Below are 21,084 nucleotides of genomic sequence, written 5' to 3' on the forward strand. Positions count from 1 at the left end.
AGGACAGTCTCTCTACAGCTAAATCAACTCACTACGCAGGTATCATTAGCTCAGGTGAAGGGAATACAAGGACACTATTCTCCATCGTCAACAACATTCTACGACCACCGGACTCTCTCGCCTCTCATCTGTTTTCCACCGCCTATTGTAACTCTTTAATGTCATTTTTCACTGCTAAAGTAGACAAGATTCACCAGCAACTGACTCCTAACATCTCATCTCTCCCAGTCTTCTTACCTCCTCTCTCTCACTCACTTTCAAGTTTCAAACTTCCTTCTGTTGCTGAAATATCTGACCTCATTCAGAAATCAAAACCATCTACCTGTCCATTAGACCCTCTCCCTACTGTCCTAGTAAAAGCCTGCCTACCCCCTCTGTCTTCCCTAATAATGGTCATCATACATTCCTCCCTCACCTCTGGTCTTGTTCCCATTTCTTTCAAGTCAGCTTCAATAACCCCTATACTTAAGAAACCTGCTGCAGACCCAAATGACTTCAACAACTTCCGTCCTATCTCTAATCTACCCTTCCTATCCAAAATTCTTGAAAAAACAGTTGCATCTCAGGTTCACACTCATTTGTCTGACAATAACCTCTATGAACAGTTCCAGTCTGGTTTCCGCCCCCTCCATAGCACAGAGACAGCATTGGTAAAAATCACCAACGACCTCCTCATGGCAGCTGATTCCGGACTTCTAACCATCCTCATCCTCCTTGATCTAAGTGCAGCCTTCGACACCATCTCCCATCACACACTCCTTGACAGACTTGCCTCCATCGGAATCACTGACACACCCTTGCACTGGTTTTCATCCTATCTCTCTGGTCGTACTCAGTTCACTCAACTCGGAACCTTCAAATCCCAACCATTTCCAGTCACCACCGGTGTTCCTCAGGGTTCTGTCCTGGGCCCCCTTCTGTTCATCATCTATCTCCTTCCTCTTGGCCATATCTTCCGTAAGTATAACATCCAGTTCCATTGCTATGCGGATGACACCCAGCTCTATCTGTCCACCAAACCCACTTCCTCCCTCCCGCCCACTTCCCTGACGGATTGCCTGCAAGAAATCAAATCCTGGTTCACCTGCAACTTCCTCAAATTAAACAGTGACAAAACCGAGCTTCTCCTCATCGGCACCAAATCAACAATCTCCAAACTTGACAGTTTTTCACTGGCTATTGACCACTCCTCAGTTTCCCCTTCCCCTCAGGTTAAGAGTCTGGGTGTCATCCTTGACAGCACACTATCATTCCAAGCTCACATCAATAACGTCACCCGGTCTGCTTATTTCCATCTACGTAACATTAATCGCCTCCGCCCAACCCTCACTCCCAGCAGTACTGCCATCCTCGTCAACACCCTGGTTACATCCCGCATTGACTACTGCAACTCCCTTCTCTTTGGTCTCCCTCTCAAGTCCATCCACAAACTTCAACTGGTCCAGAATTCTGCCGCTCGCATCATCACCAGAACGCCCTCTGTTATCACATCACCCCTGTCCTACAGCAGCTTCATTGGCTCCCGGTTAAACATCGCATCACCTTCAAAATTCTGCTCCTACCTTCAAGGCCATCCACAACCTTGCTCCGCTTTACATCTCTGAACTCCTGCACATCAACATACCTACCCGCACTCTCAGGTCTTCTTCTTCCATTCAACTCACTGCACCACCCGCCCGCCTGTCCACCATGGGGTCCAGGGCCTTCAGCCGCTCTGCCCCCCACCTCTGGAACTCCCTCCCACCACAAATCCGTAATATCGACACTCTCTCCATTTTCAAATCTCATCTCAAAACACATCTTTTTAAACTGGCATATTCAGTCTGATCATTCTCCACCCGTTCTCATAACTCCTTTACATCCTGTACATTTGTGTTTTTAATGTTAATTCTATCGTTGTGTTGTTACTTTGTTGTTTTTTTTATCTCTGCTCTGTAAGGTGACCTTGAGAGCTTTGAAAGGCGCCTTTAAATAAAATGTATATTATTATTATGAGTTTATCATAGATCTTAGATACCAGTGATTTCTGATGAGGTTTCAATGTCAGAATATCATCCCATGGTTGGTTGATGGGAAGAGAATGATAACATGGAAAAAGAGAAGAGAGTTTTGGCAAAAATAAGGGAGCACACTCAAATAGAAAAATAAATCTGGGTAAGACGTTCATCTTCACTGCATTAATTTTACCTACCGATGATAAAGGGAGAGACTTCCACCTTTGGAAATCTGCCGCAGCCTGGGCGAGCAGGGGAGACAAATTGGCAGAATAGAGAGATGGTAAAGTGCGGGTCACGTTAATCCCCAAATACTCAAACCCTGAATGGCTGAGCTTGAAGGGAATATCAGACTGTTTTAGTGCTAGAGCTAAAGAATTAATAAAATAACATTCACTCTTACGGAGATTGACTTTATAGCCTGAAAAAGCGCCAAATCTCTCCAGGATAGATGAAATATGTGGAATGCTAGTCAGCGGATCTGATACATATAAAAGAAGGTCGTCTGCACAAAGCGACAGTTTTAATTCAATGCCAGAACGAGGGATACTGCAAAATTGAGGGGGAGATCTTAACGCAATCGACAGGGGCTCTATAGCCAAAGCAAAAAGTAGAGGCGAGAGGGGACAGCCCTGCGTAGTGCCACGTGACAGTGTGAAATAAGTAGATTTGATATTATTCGTATGGACACTAGCCTGGGGAGAGGTATACAGGAGATGAATCCAAGAGATAAACCTTTGCCCAAAGCCAAACTTTTGAAGAGCTTCAAGAAGTTAATGCCACTCTACCCGATTGAACGCTTTTGCTACGTAGATCGAAATAACTATTTCGGGGATTGAAGCAGAATGTTGAGAGAAAATGAGATTCAAAAGTGTTCGGACATTGAAAAACAGCTGACACCCTTTAATGAAGCCATTTTGTTCCTCTGATATGATTACAGGAAGGACCTTTTCAAGACGAGTTGCTAATACTTTAGCCAAAGTCTTACTGTCAGTATTAAGAAGTGACAGAGGTCTATAAGAGGTACAAGACGTAGGGTCCTTACCATTCTTCAAAAGAAGAGATATGGACGCCTGGGTTAGAGTGGGGGCAACAAACCACATTCAAAAGACTCATTATAAACAGAAATGAGGACAGGGGCTAATTTATTCATATATTTCTTTAAAAAACTTGAATGGTAATCCGTCTGGGCCGGGCGCTTTATTATTTTGCATTGATTTGATACAGGACATAAGTTCTTCCAAATTTAAAGGCGCATCAAGCCCATTAGAGGTAACAGGATCGACTGTGGGGATGTCAAGATTCTGGAGAAAATAAATCATTTCTGCCATGTCCGATGGTGATTCTGATTGATAAAGAGAGGAATAAAACTTCTTAAAAATGTCATTAATAGATGTGGGGTCAGAGACAAGGTTGCCAGAGTCCTTGATGTGTGGAATTAATCGAGAGGTGGTTTGACGTTTCAGTTGATGGGCCAGGAGCCTACTTGGCTTGTCGCCATGTTCATAATAACGAGCGCGAGTATGTACTAGAAGTCGCTTCGCATCGGTTGTTGTAAGGAGATCTAATTCTACCTGCAGGTCATGCCATTTTTTCACTAAATTCTCAGAGGGGTCAGTGGCATTTTGTCTGTCAATATCCATCATTTTTGTTAATATTACATGTAACCTGGCCTGCAGCTGTATGAATGTTTGGATGATGTCTGTAGAAAGCTGACATTTAAATGATCCACAATAACAGAATGACAAAGTTCCTCTACTTATTTTAGGGACATACTCACTTATTGGACCTAGTTATGTTGTTATGTTATCATCTGATTGATCATTCTTTTTATTCACATCTTTTATTCTTTATTCAGTTTGTGGAGCTGCAGTTTGTCAGAGATCAGCTGTTCTTCTCTGGCCTCAGCTCTGAAGTCCAACCCCTCCCATCTGAGAGTTCTGAACCTGAGTAACAACGAGCTGCAGGATTCAGAAGTGAAGCTGCTGTGTGGTTTTCTGCAGAGTCCAAACTGTAGACTGGAGATTCTGAGGTCAGTTCTCTTCTCTGTTTGTGTTTTACATTTCATGTGTTTGATTATCAGCTGAAACATTTTCATGTTCACATGTTTCTGACGTCCATAAAGTTTTAGATTGAATGCTGTTCGTGTTTATTTTCTTGTTTGAATCCTCATCGTAAAAAAATCTGATTTTTACTGAAATAGTTTAAATGGAGTTCTTTAAGTTTTTAAAGTTTCTGATTTTTATTAAATGTTCAAAACTGAAGACACAAGATTATCTGAACTGATATATATTTTATTATGAAGTACACACACACACACACACACACACACACACTCCCTCACAGACAGACAGTCCGGTGAAAAGTAAACAAAAACAAACAAAGAAAAAGGTAAGTAAATATCAATAAGTAAAACCAGATAAATTACTTTGAAAAAATAAAATATAAAATACAATCACACTAAAGAGAATTACATCAGAAAGATGAAAAATAAAATAATAGGGGGATGATATAGTCCAGGGGCAAGGTTGGTAAGGACTTAAAGTAGTTAATGAAAGGATTCCAATTTTCTAGAGAACTTATCAGAACAGACTTTCACTGTCAAACTGATTTTCTCTAATTTAAGAAAGAATATAAAGTCCTTCAAACCAGAGAGATATAGATGGGGGTTTAGGAGACTTCCATAGGAATAAAATGCGAGGTCTTGCTAGAAGGATAGTAAAAGCTAATATTTCCGATTGTAGGGAATTGATTTGAAGCTGTTGAAGCAACAACCCAATAAAGGGGTCCACCTTTATCTGGGCTCCCAAAACCTTTGTCAAAATGGTAGAAAAGTCTGTCCAGAATTTGTGCAGTCTGGGACAAAAATAGAACATATGACTTAAATTCCGGGGGAGGCATGGCATCTGTCACACTGGTCCGATATAGTAGGACATATTTCAGATAGTTGAGATTTTCTGAAATGGACTCAGTGCAATACCTTAAATTGTATAAGCTGGAGTCTGGCACACAGAGTCATTGAACATATACAATGCACAGCTTTTTCCCACCATTCATCAGTCAAATCTGCCCCAAGCTCATGCTCCCAATCTTTTTTAGTTTTGACAGTTGAATGATTATCAAGAGTCATGAGTTTATCATAGATCTTAGATACCAGTGATTTCTGATGAGGTTTCAATGTCAGAATATCATCCCATGGTTGGTTGATGGGAAGAGAATGATAACATGGAAAAAGAGAAGAGAGTTTTGGCAAAAATAAGGGAGCACACTCAAATAGAAAAATAAATCTGGGTAAGACGTTCATCTTCACTGCATTAATTTTACCTACCGATGATAAAGGGAGAGACTTCCACCTTTGGAAATCTGCCGCAGCCTGGGCGAGCAGGGGAGACAAATTGGCAGAATAGAGAGATGGTAAAGTGCGGGTCACGTTAATCCCCAAATACTCAAACCCTGAATGGCTGAGCTTGAAGGGAATATCAGACTGTTTTAGTGCTAGAGCTAAAGAATTAATAAAATAACATTCACTCTTACGGAGATTGACTTTATAGCCTGAAAAAGCGTCAAATCTCTCCAGGATAGATGAATTATGTGGAATGCTAGTCAGCGGATCTGATACATATAAAAGAAGGTCGTCTGCACAAAGCGACAGTTTTAATTCAATGCCAGAACGAGGGATACTGCAAAATTGAGGGGGAGATCTTAACGCAATCGACAGGGGCTCTATAGCCAAAGCAAAAAGTAGAGGCGAGAGGGGACAGCCCTGCGTAGTGCCACGTGACAGTGTGAAATAAGTAGATTTGATATTATTCGTATGGACACTAGCCTGGGGAGAGGTATACAGGAGATGAATCCAAGAGATAAACCTTTGCCCAAAGCCAAACTTTTGAAGAGCTTCAAGAAGTTAATGCCACTCTACCCGATTGAACGCTTTTGCTACGTAGATCGAAATAACTATTTCGGGGATTGAAGCAGAATGTTGAGAGAAAATGAGATTCAAAAGTGTTCGGACATTGAAAAACAGCTGACACCCTTTAATGAAGCCATTTTGTTCCTCTGATATGATTACAGGAAGGACCTTTTCAAGACGAGTTGCTAATACTTTAGCCAAAGTCTTACTGTCAGTATTAAGAAGTGACAGAGGTCTATAAGAGGTACAAGACGTAGGGTCCTTACCCTTCTTCAAAAGAAGAGATATGGACGCCTGGGTTAGAGTGGGGGCAACAAACCACATTCAAAAGACTCATTATAAACAGAAATGAGGACAGGGGCTAATTTATTCATATATTTCTTAAAAAAACTTGAATGGTAATCCGTCTGGGCCGGGCGCTTTATTATTTTGCATTGATTTGATACAGGACATAAGTTCTTCCAAATTTAAAGGCGCATCAAGCCCATTAGAGGTAACAGGATTGACTGTGGGGATGTCAAGATTCTGGAGAAAATAAATCATTTCTGCCATGTCCGATGGTGATTCTGATTGATAAAGAGAGGAATAAAACTTCTTAAAAATGTCATTAATAGATGTGGGGTCAGAGACAAGGTTGCCAGAGTCCTTGATTTGTGGAATTAATCGAGAGGTGGTTTGGCGTTTCAGTTGATGGGCCAGGAGCCTACTTGGCTTGTCGCCATGTTCATAATAACGAGCGCGAGTATGTACTAGAAGTCGCTTCGCATCGGTTGCTGTAAGGAGATCTAATTCTACCTGCAGGTCATGCCATTTTTTCACTAAATTCTCAGAGGGGTCAGTGGCATTTTGTCTGTCAATATCCATCATTTTTGTTAATATTACATGTAACCTGGCCTGCAGCTGTATGAATGTTTGGATGATGTCTGTAGAAAGCTGACATTTGAATGATCCACAATAACAGAATGACAAAGTTCCTCTACTTATTTTAGGGACATACTCACTTATTGGACCTAGTTATGTTGTTATGTTATCATCTGATTGATCATTCTTTTTATTCACATCTTTTATTCTTTATTCAGATTGAGGAGCTGCAGTTTGTCAGAGATCAGCTGTTCTTCTCTGGCCTCAGCTCTGAAGTCCAACCCCTCCCATCTGAGAGTTCTGAACCTGAGTAACAACGAGCTGCAGGATTCAGAAGTGAAGCTGCTGTGTGATTTTCTGCAGAGTCCAAACTGTAGACTGGAGACTCTGAGGTCAGTTCTCTTCTTCTCTGTTTGTGTTTTACATTTCATGTGTTTGATTATCAGCTGAAACATTTTCATGTTCACATGTTTCTGACGTCCATAAAGTTTTAGATTGAATGCTGTTCATGTTTATTTTCTTGTTTGAATCTGCATCGTAAAAAAATCTGATTTTTACTGAAATAGTTTAAATGGAGTTCTTTAAGTTTTTAAAGTTTCTGATATTTATTAAATGTTCAAAACTGAAGACACAAGATTATCTGAACTGATATATATTTTATTATGAAGTACACACACACACACACACACACACACACACACACACACACACACACACACACACACACACACACACACACTTCAAAAGTGTTCGGACATCTAAAAACAGCTGACACCCTTTAATGAAGCCATTTTGTTCCTCTGATATGATTACAGGAAGGACCTTTTCAAGACGAGTTGCTAATACTTTAGCCAAAGTCTTACTGTCAGTATTAAGAAGTGACAGAGGTCTATAAGAGGTACAAGACGTAGGGTCCTTACCCTTCTTCAAAAGAAGAGATATGGACGCCTGGGTTAGAGTGGGGGCAACAAACCACATTCAAAAGACTCATTATAAACAGAAATGAGGACAGGGGCTAATTTATTCATACATTTCTTAAAAAGACTTGAATGGTAATCCGTCTGGGCCGGGCGCTTTATTATTTTGCATTGATTTGATACAGGACATAAGTTCTTCCAAATTTAAAGGCGCATCAAGCCCATTAGAGGTAACAGGATTGACTGTGGGGATGTCAAGATTCTGGAGAAAATAAATCATTTCTGCCATGTCCGATGGTGATTCTGATTGATAAAGAGAGGAATAAAACTTCTTAAAAATGTCATTAATAGATGTGGGGTCAGAGACAAGGTTGCCAGAGTCCTTGATTTGTGGAATTAATCGAGAGGTGGTTTGACGTTTCAGTTGATGGGCCAGGAGCCTACTTGGCTTGTCGCCATGTTCATAATAACGAGCGCGAGTATGTACTAGAAGTCGCTTCGCATCGGTTGTTGTAAGGAGATCTAATTCTACCTGCAGGTCATGCCATTTTTTCACTAAATTCTCAGAGGGGTCAGTGGCATTTTGTCTGTCAATATCCATCATTTTTGTTAATATTACATGTAACCTGGCCTGCAGCTGTATGAATGTTTGGATGATGTCTGTAGAAAGCTGACATTTAAATGATCCACAATAACAGAATGACAAAGTTCCTCTACTTATTTTAGGGACATACTCACTTATTGGACCTAGTTATGTTGTTATGTTATCATCTGATTGATCATTCTTTTTATTCACATCTTTTATTCTTTATTCAGTTTGAGGAGCTGCAGTTTGTCAAAGATCAGCTGTTCTTCTCTGGCCTCAGCTCTGAAGTCCAACCCCTCCCATCTGAGAGTTCTTCACCTGGATAAGAACGAGCTGCAGGATTCAGAAGTGAAGCTGCTGTGTGATTTTCTGCAGAGTCCAAACTGTAGACTGGAGACTCTGAGGTCAGTTCTCTTCTCTGTTTGTGTTTTACATTTCATGTGTTTGATTATCAGCTGAAACATTTTCATGTTCACATGTTTCTGACATCCATAAAGTTTTAGATTGAATGCTGTTCATGTTTATTTTCTTGTTTGAATCTGCATCGTAAAAAAAATCTGATTTTTACTGAAATAGTTTAAATGGAGTTCTTTAAGTTTTTAAAGTTTCTGATTTTTATTAAATGTTCAAAACTGAAGACACAAGATTATCTGAACTGATATATATTTTATTATGAAGTACACACACACACAGACACACACACACGCACACACACACACACACACACACACACACACACACACACACACTCACACACACACTTCAAAAGTGTTCGGACATCTAAAAACAGCTGACACCCTTTAATGAAGCCATTTTGTTCCTCTGATATGATTACAGGAAGGACCTTTTCAAGACGAGTTGCTAATACTTTAGACAAAATCTTACTGTCAACATTAAGAAGTGACAGAGGTCTATAAGAGGTACAAGACGTAGGGTCCTTACCCTTCTTCAAAAGAAGAGATATGGACGCCTGGGTTAGAGTTGGGGCAACAAACCACATTCAAAAGACTCATTATAAACAGAAATGAGGACAGGGGCTAATTTATTCATGTATTTCTTTAAAAAACTTGAATGGTAATCCGTCTGGGCCGGGCGCTTTTTTATTTTGCATTGATTTGATACAGGACATAAGTTCTTCCAAATTTAAAGGCGCATCAAGCCCATTAGAGGTAACAGGATTGACTGTGGGGATGTCAAGATTCTGGAGAAAATAAATCATTTCTGCCATGTCCGATGGTGATTCTGATTGATAAAGAGAGGAATAAAACTTCATAAAAATGTCATTAATAGATGTGGGGTCAGAGACAAGGTTGCCAGAGTCCTTGATTTGTGGAATTAATCGAGAGGTGGTTTGGCGTTTCAGTTGATGGGCCAGGAGCCTACTTGGCTTGTCGCCATGTTCATAATAACGAGCGAAGTCGCTTCGCATCGGTTGTTGTAAGGAGATCTAATTCTACCTGCAGGTCATGCCATTTTTCTGTCAATATCCATCATTTTTGTTAATATTACATGTAACCTGGCCTGCAGCTGTATGAATGTTTGGATGATGTCTGTAGAAAGCTGACATTTAAATGATCCACAATAACAGAATGACAAAGTCCCTCTACTTATTTTAGGGACATACTCACTTATTGGACCTAGTTATGTTGTTATGTTATCATCTGATTGATCATTCTTTTTATTCACATCTTTTATTCTTTATTCAGTTTGTGGAGCTGCAGTTTGTCAGAGATCAGCTGTTCTTCTCTGGCCTCAGCTCTGAAGTCCAACCCCTCCCATCTGAGAGTTCTTTACCTGGATAAGAACAAGCTGCAGGATTCAGGAGTGAAGCTGCTGTGTGATTTTCTGCAGAGTCCAAACTGTAGACTGGAGACTCTGAGGTCAGTTCTCTTCTTCTCTGTTTGTGTTTTACATCTCATGTGTTTGATTATCAGCTGAAACATTTTCATGTTCATATGTTTCTGATGTCAATGAAGTTTTAGATTGAATGCTGTTCATGTTTATTTTTTCTTGTTTGAATCTGCATCGTAAAAAATCTGATTTTTACTGAAATAGTTTAAATGGAGTTCTTTAAGTTTTTAAAGTTTCTGATATTTATTAAATGTTCAAAACTGAAGACACAAGATTATCTGAACTGATATATATTTTATTATGAAGTACACACACACACACAGAGAGAGAGAGAGACACACACACACACAGGGATTAAAGTTCTCCGTCGCTATGACGGATTTCTGTCGATTTCACAATTGTAATATAATATTTTTAGTCGGTGTCGATCAGACAAAAAAAAGTCGAGCAGAATGTGGGTCAGTGACAGATCTTCATGTGCAAACTGCTGTTTTTAATGTCAGGCATTTATCTGATACCTGTAACAAAAGTGTAATTTTGCATCAGTGTGGCATTTCAGTGTAGGCTACAGTCAGAACTTGTATCGCCGACATGAAGTCGGCTCGGTGTATAGGAGGCTTTTATTGAGAACATCAGTGTGCACCGCCCGTCATGTCCGGACTTGTTTTGTTTCGGTGCGCAATTTATTTACCCATCCAAAGTGAAATACCGGAGAATGATAATCCGTAACATGACGGAGTTTACCGTTAAAGTTTTATTACGTGCAGGCAGAGCAGACAGTCACCGAGTGCCGCGCTACCGGACACACTCCGTTAGGAACGCGCGTCATGACAACACGTGACACAACACATTACCCACACAGAGCACCACGACATGAATCACCTTTAAACTGGACCGTGTGATGACACAATTCTTACATGTTATATTAGCTTAACAAGCTAGCACTAGTTTACTTTTAACGACTGAGTGGGTGAAAGTTATAAGGTAGGCTACAATACTTAAGTTCTGTACACATTTTAAAAAAGCATTCTTGTTCTTCTTAATCCACTGAATTAATATAAATCTTAAAATTGTTTGCTAGTTACTTCTCAGATTCAGATATATAATGCAAAATAGGATGAATGCACTATTTGTCAAAAATATCTTTAATATATGCCCCTGTGAATTCACTATATATCCTATGTAAATAAATAAATAAAATAAATTTATATTACTCAATTACCGCTACTTAAGTATGATTAGCTCCAGCTGTAGCAGTGACAACAAAATGAGGGACACATTAATGCATCAAAAAAAATATATATATATATATATACAGTGTTTCCCCTAGGTTTACAGCTTTGGGGGGGTGGGAGGTGTGCGGGCAGATGGACGCCGACACAAACACTTGAAGGAATCTTGGTGTTCATGTGTTACTTTTAATGACAGCTGTCCTTTTCTATCAGAAAGGTATCCTTAAATGACTTCTTTCCCTGATTTCCAACTCTATCCACTATCCTATATCTACAATAAAGGCACAAAAAGCCCAAAAAAAAAAAAAAAAAAAGAAGTTTTTTTTCAATATTGACTGAGGTCAGTAACATGTTGGTGTCTTTATTGACATGAACAGCTGTATGAATGTTTGGATGATGTCTGTAGAAAGCTGACATTTAAATGATCCACAATAACAGAATGACAAAGTCTCTCTACTTTTTGGGGACATACTCACTTATTGGACCTAGTTATGTTGTTATGTTATCATCTGATTGATCATTCTTTTTATTCACATCTTTTATTCTTTATTCAGATTGAGTGGCTGCAGTTTGTCAGAGATCAGCTGTTCTTCTCTGGCCTCAGCTCTGAATTCCAACCCCTCCCATCTGAGAGTTCTGTACCTGAGTGACAACGAGCTGCAGGATTCAGAAGTGAAGCTGCTGAGTGACCTTCAGAAGAATCCAGACTACAGACTGGAGACTCTGGTGTAAGTACAGGGTTAAATTTAGTCCATCCTTGTTGCTACAGGGTGTCACTAAACACAGTTCATGGTTCGTACGGTCATGAAAACTGGAAATGTTATGGAATTTGAAAACATTCATTTCCAGGCCTTGAGAAGTTTTGGAAAAGTCCTGGAAACAACAGAGAAGATTGAATCCCGATCTTCTGCTCTGACTTCATGATCAGGTGGTCCTTCACGCTCACTTACCTCAAAGCTCCGCCTCCTCCTCATGTCAGTATTTACAATAACAGGAAATGAAACGGCTTGACTCTGTGTCCCTTTAGCCAACCACAGCATGGATTAGCATCTCCATTAAAGCAGGTGTTGTACCTGTGAAGTCTCACTTGTCTTATATCTAACGTGATAAAAAGCAGCGGGCTGTGGCAGTGACTTTTGGTCATAGAAGCGAGACTTTGTTTCTGTTCTTTACGTGAGGTTTTATTTTTATGGCATCTTTTCACTTTTGACCCCGAAGTTTAAAAACAGGTATCTGTTCTTTCTGCTCTTAACGTGTTCAATCAGCTTTGTTACTTTAGTTTTATTCATTTATGTATTTATTAAAAATAAGGACAGTGCACATTAATGAACATCATCATGTAAATATGTCAGATTGTAGTCATAGGTTAATTTCCATCTGTAGTCTCTCGACAGGTTGGTGGTTCACACATCGACATACTTACATAAAACAAAACAACAACATAAAGTGAACATAAGTTGAGACACATTTATGTGAGCATAAAAAGTGTCTGTGTGATGTTTAAAACACACCAGGAGAAAGTGACCTGCAGAGTTAAAGTTTCTGCTACAGGATTTTTTTTTATTGTTATTTATTTAATCTTTATTTATCCAGGTAATTAACCCATTGAGATCAGGATCTCTTTCACAATGTGACCTGACCAAGGGGGCAGCAGCACACGTCATAATAAGCATTACATGATAAAGTTAAGAGAAAACAACGATTTACAATTAGCAAATAAGTTCACAGATAAAGTGCAGAGTGGTGATCACTGATTACAATTCAGAAACACATCAGGCACTGTCCAATTGTCTCATGTTTTTTATCTTTTAAGATTGAGCCAAAGGCCTCAAGAGAAATGAGATCTGCCACTTTGAAGTCATTTTGGAGAAAGTTCCATGCGGTGGGAGCAGCAACACTGAACGCTCTTTCCCGAGCTCAGTGCTGACACGAGGAACAGACAGTTTAAAAACATCACAGGAACACAAGGCATAGTGGCTTCTGGTTCTTTGGAGGTCTGAACATAAATAAGAAGGAACTAAACCAAGTAGAGGTTTATAAATAAGCTTCAGACAGTGGATATACCTGCGCATCTTCAAGGATGGCGTTAGATTGAGTGTACAGGTCACAGTGATGAGTAAGGCGTCTACAACCAGTCACAAATCTCAATGCACAGTGATACACGGCGTCCAATGACTGTCAACATTTGTTCAAGGGGCCCATATACAGTACATCTCCATAATCCAACAAAGGAAGAAAAGTTGCTGAAACAAGGAGTTTCCTCACTCTGAGGGAGAAGCAGGATTTATTTCTATAATAACTTCACCTTGAGTTTAGAGGCCAGTTTGATTTCTAAATCCCAAGTACTTGTAGCTTTTGACAAGCTCGATTTAATTTCCTTGGGAAGTTAAAATCAATGGGACATTTGTTGTTTCACCGCTTAAATGTGAAAACATGAGCTTTGTTTTATCAGTGTTTGTGACCAACCTTAGTTCCCTCAAACGAGACTGGACAACATTGAACGCTGACTGCAGAAACTCAAAAGCTTGAGCAACAGATGCTGAGCAACAATAGATGATAGTGTCATAGGCATAACAGTGATACATGGCATTTGACAAATTTTCACACGTGTTATTGATATAAATGGAAAATAAAATAGGTCCTAGTATTGAACCTTGGGGAACCTCCAAGGTTCCTTTTTAGATTTCTAAAAAAGGAAGAGGTGGATCCTGCCATTTGCACGTAAAGTGTCGGCGTATTAAAGTGCTGCAGTTTTGCACATGATTATGATGTATTGATTTAAACTGCACATTGTCCCTGCAGCCTGTAACTTCAAAGTGCAGCTGTGAATGCACATCCTGCTGCTCAGGGTTAGATACATAGATGTGTTAAGTTTGATTGCATTTGATTAGTTCCAGCTGAACTTTTTTTACATCATTATGCTCCATCTTCACAACATGAAGACTGATTTCAGTGTAAACATCACATGAGCAGTAACCGTCAGTTCCTCAATCACACAGACAGAAACATGCAAACTGTGTCGGTGACATTGAAGCAGATTCAGAGCAGAAGACATTCCTCATCAAACTCATTTACTGTTTGTGTTCACACATGCAGCTCACTGTGAAAACGTCTGGAGTTTTGTGAGAGTGTGAAAATAACTGTTTATATAGCACCTTTAAAAACAGATGTTTACGATGTGCTTTGACGGACAAAGCAAAGGCAGGAACTCAGGAATACTACTAATGATGCCTTCAAGGACTCTCTGTCCCTTTGAGCTTCAAGTCACCAACACATGACCACAAGAGTTGAAAGGTGGCGTGCTACTTTACACGCCCACTTCACTTCTGAGCAGGACTGAAGTCCTTGCTGCTCTTCATACTGGATGTTCTGTATCACTGATAATCAGAATAATCATGATAACGATGATATTATATGATCAGAATAATCATTGTTGAGGAAATTACTAAGACTTGACTTCACACAATAAGATTCCAGAGACTCATATGGCTAAGTTGAAGAAAGTTTATACATACAAGAATACCCCAGAGGAGAGTTGGAGTAGGAAGCACACGTCTGATGCTGTGTCCCTGCTATGCCAATTCTCCCAAACACTTACAAAGGCTTTGAATATTTAGAAAAGACATTATTGACGTCAGAGTCACACTGACCTAAACTAATCTGTGATGTCAATTTGGAACAGACACTTAGTCTACCAAACATGCAGATATAAAGGGGAAGACCCTTGACACACTAAGCTGTCCTTGGTTTCTAGTCACAGCTGAACTCTATCACCAGAGAACAGTGAATAAACATAATGATGTTTGTACACTTAAATCGTAATACATAGGTACAGAAATTCCACCACAGATCATCCCTGTTTGATCACAAGATCAACACTAACTACCCAAACCCAAATTATTAATTTAGCCTGAGAAGGTCTGCAGATATGAGCTTGCTTACACCATTGAAAACATTCAGATTTTTTTCATTTTATGTTAAAGCAAACAAATCAAGACATATTTTCAAATCACACAATAATTACCTTATTAATTATCATGTATCACCCATCACCTCTACAGTATGATGATCTAGGAATTCTGCCTCAGGGCCAACATGGGCTTGTAGATTTTGTTGAAAAACAAACTATAAATCATAAGGTCCCTTGAACACCCAGTGCATTCAGGGAACTACAGGGCAGAGGTCACAGATCACATACTTACCTGCAAACAAGAGATCCAAAAACCCATCTCTGACTTATTCATTTAGTAGTTTTGATTTGCTGATTTATGAAATGGGATAAAAATTCAATTCAATTCAATTCAATTCAATTTTATTTGTATAGCATCAACTCATAACAAGTGTTATCTCAAGACACTTTACAAAAAGCAGGTAAAAGACCTCACTCTTTGTCTGTTAACATTACAAAAGAGCAGGTAAAAAGACCTTAATCATTGTTATGTTACAAAAAGCAGGTAAAAGACCTTACTTATTGCTATATTACAAAGACCTATCCATCATGAGCACTTTAGCAAAGCAGCAAAAGTTACAGTGGTAAGAAAAAACTGTCTTATTAAAAGGCAGAAATCTTCGGCCGGATCCCCGGCTCATGACGAAACAGCCTTCACAGGCCTAGACTGCACCGGGCTTGGAAAGGGATAGGGGGAGAGATGGGATAAGATGCAGGAAGAGGGATAGGGAGCAAGGGGGCGGGGGGAGGCAGACCGTCCATCAACAATCCGGTGGGGGGGTTGTTCTGGCAGGCCATCAACCAACAATCCGGTGGGGAGGGGGTTGTTCTGGCAGGCCGTCAACCAACGATCTTGAGGAGCCTAAGAGAGCTCAAGAGCTCTCAGGAAAGTAAGTGGTTAGTGACTGAGATTTACAGATAGATACATGCAGTAATATGATGTACTGTATATAAAAAGAAAATCTTGCGCTAACTAACCCATTCTAGAGGAACATTAGGCATTTCCACAATGTTCCATAAACTTATTTTAAAGGGTGATTCAGGTTTACCTTTCCACCGAGTCTTTATTTTTTTTAGTTTTCATTCTCATCAGAGTGGTGTGTCTCACGTCTTTGCTGAGCTCAGAGATAGCCATCAGTCCATTTACATCCAGCTTGTCATCAGCACTCCGCACTCCTGAGTGAATACGAGAGCCCTCGTACTCATTGTGAGGCACTTCTGCGCCCCATCTCTTGAAGTCCAGATCAGAATCACCAGAGGTCGTTTTCTCCACTCCCCAGCAGAGATTGACCATCAGGAAGAGGAGGCCACTCGACCCTCTGCCTTCAACGATTTTCCTGCTTCTGAGGAAGCAGGTTGGCAGCAGGATGCATCAAGCCATTCTGCTATGACCTCTGCCTTAAGGACTGTTCGAGTGACCAGTAGCACCTGGAAAGGTCCTCTCCACCTAGGAGAAAGATATACGAGAAAGAGATGCCCAAGATTAGGACATAATCTCCACAAGGAAAAATTATAAATAGTACTTTTTTTTAGAAATTCCACAATTATGATAACGATGATATTATATGATCAGAATAATCATGAAGTCTCTCTCAGAGTGTAATCTCTGATTTATGTCTTTTTATATCAACAGGTGGGAGTGAGTCTTTAAAGAGAGGATCCTGCCAATCACAGAGCTGGAAGCAGCAGCTGGTGTGTTGGTGAGTCTTTAACTGGGCTGTGTTACTGGGAGACTGATGGACCAATCACAGCGCAGATGACTCTCAGTGCTGCAGTCTGAGCTGCTCTGAGATCAGCTCCACCGTCACACACAGGACCATGACCTCGGACATTTTTCTATTCTCATATTCTGAATTTAAACTGATTCATGACTCAACGACCGAAGATGAACTCTTTGATTTGTATATAAATGTTTCTGTTGCAGCGCCACCCTGTGGACATGTGTAGTGGTGCAGGTTATTCATTGACTCATATTCACAGATAACAGTAGAAGTTGATTCCAGCTGTGCAAGTTAAAGTGTGAAGTTCTGCTTTTAACCACGAGTCGTTGGTCGTCTGATAATAAATAAGTCGTCTCTTTGTTGGATCAAAACAAAGAGGAGGCTTCACTGAGTTTTTAAAAGAACTACAAACAGGATGTCTGGATCCAGGTGCAGAGTCAGCACCTGAATATTTAATGTAATATGAGATGATATAAAAAGAGCTGAATAACATGCAGACTCAGTCATTGATATTCATTCATCATGTCAGGGTAACAACGGACACGTTATCAAACTATCTTTATTTTTAACTTCTGATGTTTATTACACTTTGATGTTTGAACCTTCTGTTTTTATTATCTCAGATTTTAAAAAGAAATAAATTCAATCTGTGGAGGGTTTTATTTTAATAATAATTCATGTTTAGGTTCTGTTGCTGCTATCATTGCTTTCTCCCAGACTGATCGATCTGAAGAGATTATTTCTCTGTCTGCTCTCTGTAATGTTATTCTCCGCTTGTATTTGAAAGAAAACTTTGTTTTCCACAAAGAACCACACATTTGTCCTTCTCCCCCCTCACCTAACTCTTACTCTTTATTTCAATCAGTAAAGGTGCGGTCTGTGTTTGTGAAAGTGTTCTGAGACAGACTCATTTCATTCAGCTTCAGAGTGTGATATTGTCCACACAAACATGCTGCTTCTACACAGAATTAGAGTAGAATGTGGTATTAAATAAATATAGTAAATTGTATAAATATATCTGACTTTTAAAATGATTTATTTCCTTTGCTTCAAACTGGAGGAGGCTTTCACATGATCACGTCTTAAGGACTCCCATAGCACTGACACAGGTTCACTACCAGGGGGCGCTGCAGCATTACGCTCTCTATAATGAGGCATCCAGTTGAACGTTGCAGAGAAACAAAAGATAATGTGCCTCATAGTGATGGGAAAAGCAGTTCTTTTCAGTGTACTGAATCAGTAGAATCAGTTCAGTAAAGTGATTTGTTCAAAAGATTCGTTCACCGAATCGTTCAGTACTTCTCCACAGCTCTGCCTGTGAATCAGAATTTAATAAGCTGAAACATGGCCGAACGTTTAGTTCTGCTCGTGATCGTACTGAGAACAGTCGGTGGTGAATAATAAACCAATGAGCTGAGAATTTAGTTGGATAAAGCTACAGTTTGCAAACTGAAAGCTGCTAAAACAATCACATTTATTTTCCCCGACCGTTTTGTTCAGAACGTTCAGTACAAGAAGAGGAAGAGAGTGACTCGGAGGCGGAGCTCTCCGAGCGGAGAACTCCGCTTTTCCTCTCAGTCAGTCAGTGGCCCTTTCCGAATTGTCACAGTTCAGTATGCAGTGCGTACTATTCAGAATGGAGTTTCAGTATACTGAACTTTCGTGGTCATTCAGTGGTCATCTTTTGGTTCCACCTCAGTATACTGAACATTTCAGTATGGATACTAACTTCCTGGTTTCATGCAGTATGGATCGGATGTGTGCTTTCAGGAAATGAATTGTATTTTACCCACAATGCTGTGCGAAATTAAACGTAAATCGTCACGTCACGTCCGCCTCCAAATCAAAACAAACGAGCGTGGATTTATTGAATCAATTTTTAATCTAGAGTTAAAGTCCCGACTGAAATCACTACTTTTAATTAACAACAGAAAATAAAACAAATGTCTGCATTATTATAAAACCTTTCCCCCTCTATTTAAATAATGATTTCACTATTTAAATGTGTCTTTATTGGTTTATTTTATATTCTGTATATTACTGTCTTTCATTTGTACTTTCCTTTATGTACTGTATGTTATTTAGTTATTTAATCTTTTACTTGATTTACATTGTAATATTGGCTTTTTTGTTTACCTGAGTGTATATGTGCATTACTCTTCTTGAATAAAGCTAAACAAAAGAAACAAAAAAAAAACGGGTGAATGCGGCCGGTTCAGGAAACGTAAATGACGTCACTTCCTTACAGAATGAATCAGAAGAAGTAGGAACAAATATCTGCCTACTGTGTGTGCATACTGAATACTAGGTACTAATAGTATACAGCATGGATAGTACGAACTGCATACTGCCGACTGCATACTGAAAGATTGAGTATGTACTTGGCAATTCGGATACGGCCACTGACTGAACGTGAACGAGCGAGACTTCGAGTCACCAGCCTCAGTCACACACGCACACAATGTACTGACTGAAACACGATCGTTAGTGGATGTTAAAACAGTCAGCTGAGTGAAATAAAGTTTGATATAAGACCCGTTTGTAAACTGACAGCAGCTATAAAAAGCACATACATTTTCGCGACACCTAAATGTTAAATAATATATTTGCTACTTCCTCAATTTTGGAGACATGAGAGGGAGAAGTAGGGGCGGGCTTTAGCGACACAGAGCTCCCGACCGACTCCGTCCTGTTGGTTCAGTCAGTACGTATCACTGACATGAAGGGAGAGGGAGGACGGGCTTTGAGAGACACAGACTCCGTTCTGTTGGTTCAGTCAGTACGTATCACTGACATGAAGGGAGAGGGAGGACGGGCTTTGAGAGACACAGACTCCGTTCTGTTGGTTCAGTCAGTACGTATCACTGACATGAAAGAGAGAGGGAGGGCGGGCTTTGAGCGACTGTTACGGTCTAGAGAGAGAGACATGAGACCGAGAGAGGAGAGCGCAACTGAAGTTGAGAAATGAACTACTCTTTTCAGTCAGTGATTCAGTTCAGTTCGTTCACCCAGATGATTCTTTCGTTTTGAACGAATCGTTCACGAACTACACATCACTAGTGCCTCATTCACTAACAGATATGTGCTTAAACCGTGTGTACGAACGTTTGAAGCACAAAATCAGATGGCTCATCTATCAACAGTGTGTGAGCACGGATCTGTGCATAATGAGTGTGTAAGAACATTCCCACGCAAAGAGTGGAATTTATCAACTTGTTCTTTTACTAAGAAATGTGTGTAAATATAAGCAGAGCTCTGAGCATGCTTACACACAGAATCTAGAGGTAGAACATTGAAACTACAAATAAAAAGCACCATGAGTGTCACAGCACGCCAGAATCCATCTCAACCTAGATGCATGTTCCCAGTTTTTTAAAATTCAAAACACAAAATAAGTGATTTTGTGTGGTTTGAAACAGACCCGTTGCCTAATCGGTCTGAAAACCTTAAAAAGTTGGCTGTGACAGGCGTTACTTTGAAATGTTACATCATGGCTGGTTTTGCATTATTAGATGATTTGGTGAAGTGTGCGCTCCGCAGTAAGTTCAAAAGAGCGCACTGATCCGTTTGGTCCAGCTTGTTCTGTTGGGAGAGTGTCACTGTTTGATTAATCCCCCAGAGAGAGCTGTGCCCACGACCACGCTGTAAATGTTCAAGGGTGAAATTGTGGAGCAGATACTTCTGTGCTTTTGTGCCGTGATGCGTTGTTATTTTTTGCACTGAACTTATTATCAAACTTCATCTTGGTGTTTTCTCCTCTGACCTGTCACCTTCTCTCAGGCAGCATTTGTTCTTTTGTTAGTAACTTCGACTAATCATTTATCTCGTAGTCATTATTCCGGCGAGGTAAATATATTCAGGTGGTTTTTAAAGAGGTGTGTTGTCACCATAAATGGTTAATTGGAGGCGTTTCTCTGAGTCTGCCTTCTCACCTTAAACAATAGGACATGGAGCAAGAAAGCACCGAGTACACAAGCCCTTCGAGAGAGGGGGCGCGGTTTCCTTATTAATAAATTGCTTTATTAATTATATACCCACGTGGGCGGTGATGGGGTGGTACACA

The 21,084-nt window shown here is 40.0% G+C and overlaps 1 protein-coding gene across 1 annotated transcript in view; it reads left to right on the forward strand.

Annotated features, from left to right (window-relative positions):
* Positions 1–17,836, forward strand: part of LOC136179095 (protein NLRC3-like) — a 35,929-nt gene extending 18,093 nt beyond the window's left edge. Inside the window, exons 7-12 of the mRNA XM_065954384.1 lie at positions 3,853–4,026; positions 6,984–7,157; positions 8,499–8,672; positions 9,975–10,148; positions 11,906–12,079; positions 16,934–17,836. Coding sequence (XP_065810456.1) covers positions 3,853–4,026; positions 6,984–7,157; positions 8,499–8,672; positions 9,975–10,148; positions 11,906–12,079; positions 16,934–16,943 — 880 coding nt within the window. The 3' untranslated portion in view covers positions 16,944–17,836. The remainder of the gene's footprint in view (positions 1–3,852; positions 4,027–6,983; positions 7,158–8,498; positions 8,673–9,974; positions 10,149–11,905; positions 12,080–16,933) is intronic.
* The last annotated feature ends 3,248 nt before the right edge of the window (positions 17,837–21,084 follow it).

This window comes from Labrus bergylta, chromosome 4, assembly GCF_963930695.1.
Source record: "Labrus bergylta chromosome 4, fLabBer1.1, whole genome shotgun sequence".
Lineage (NCBI taxonomy): Eukaryota > Metazoa > Chordata > Actinopteri > Labriformes > Labridae > Labrus > Labrus bergylta.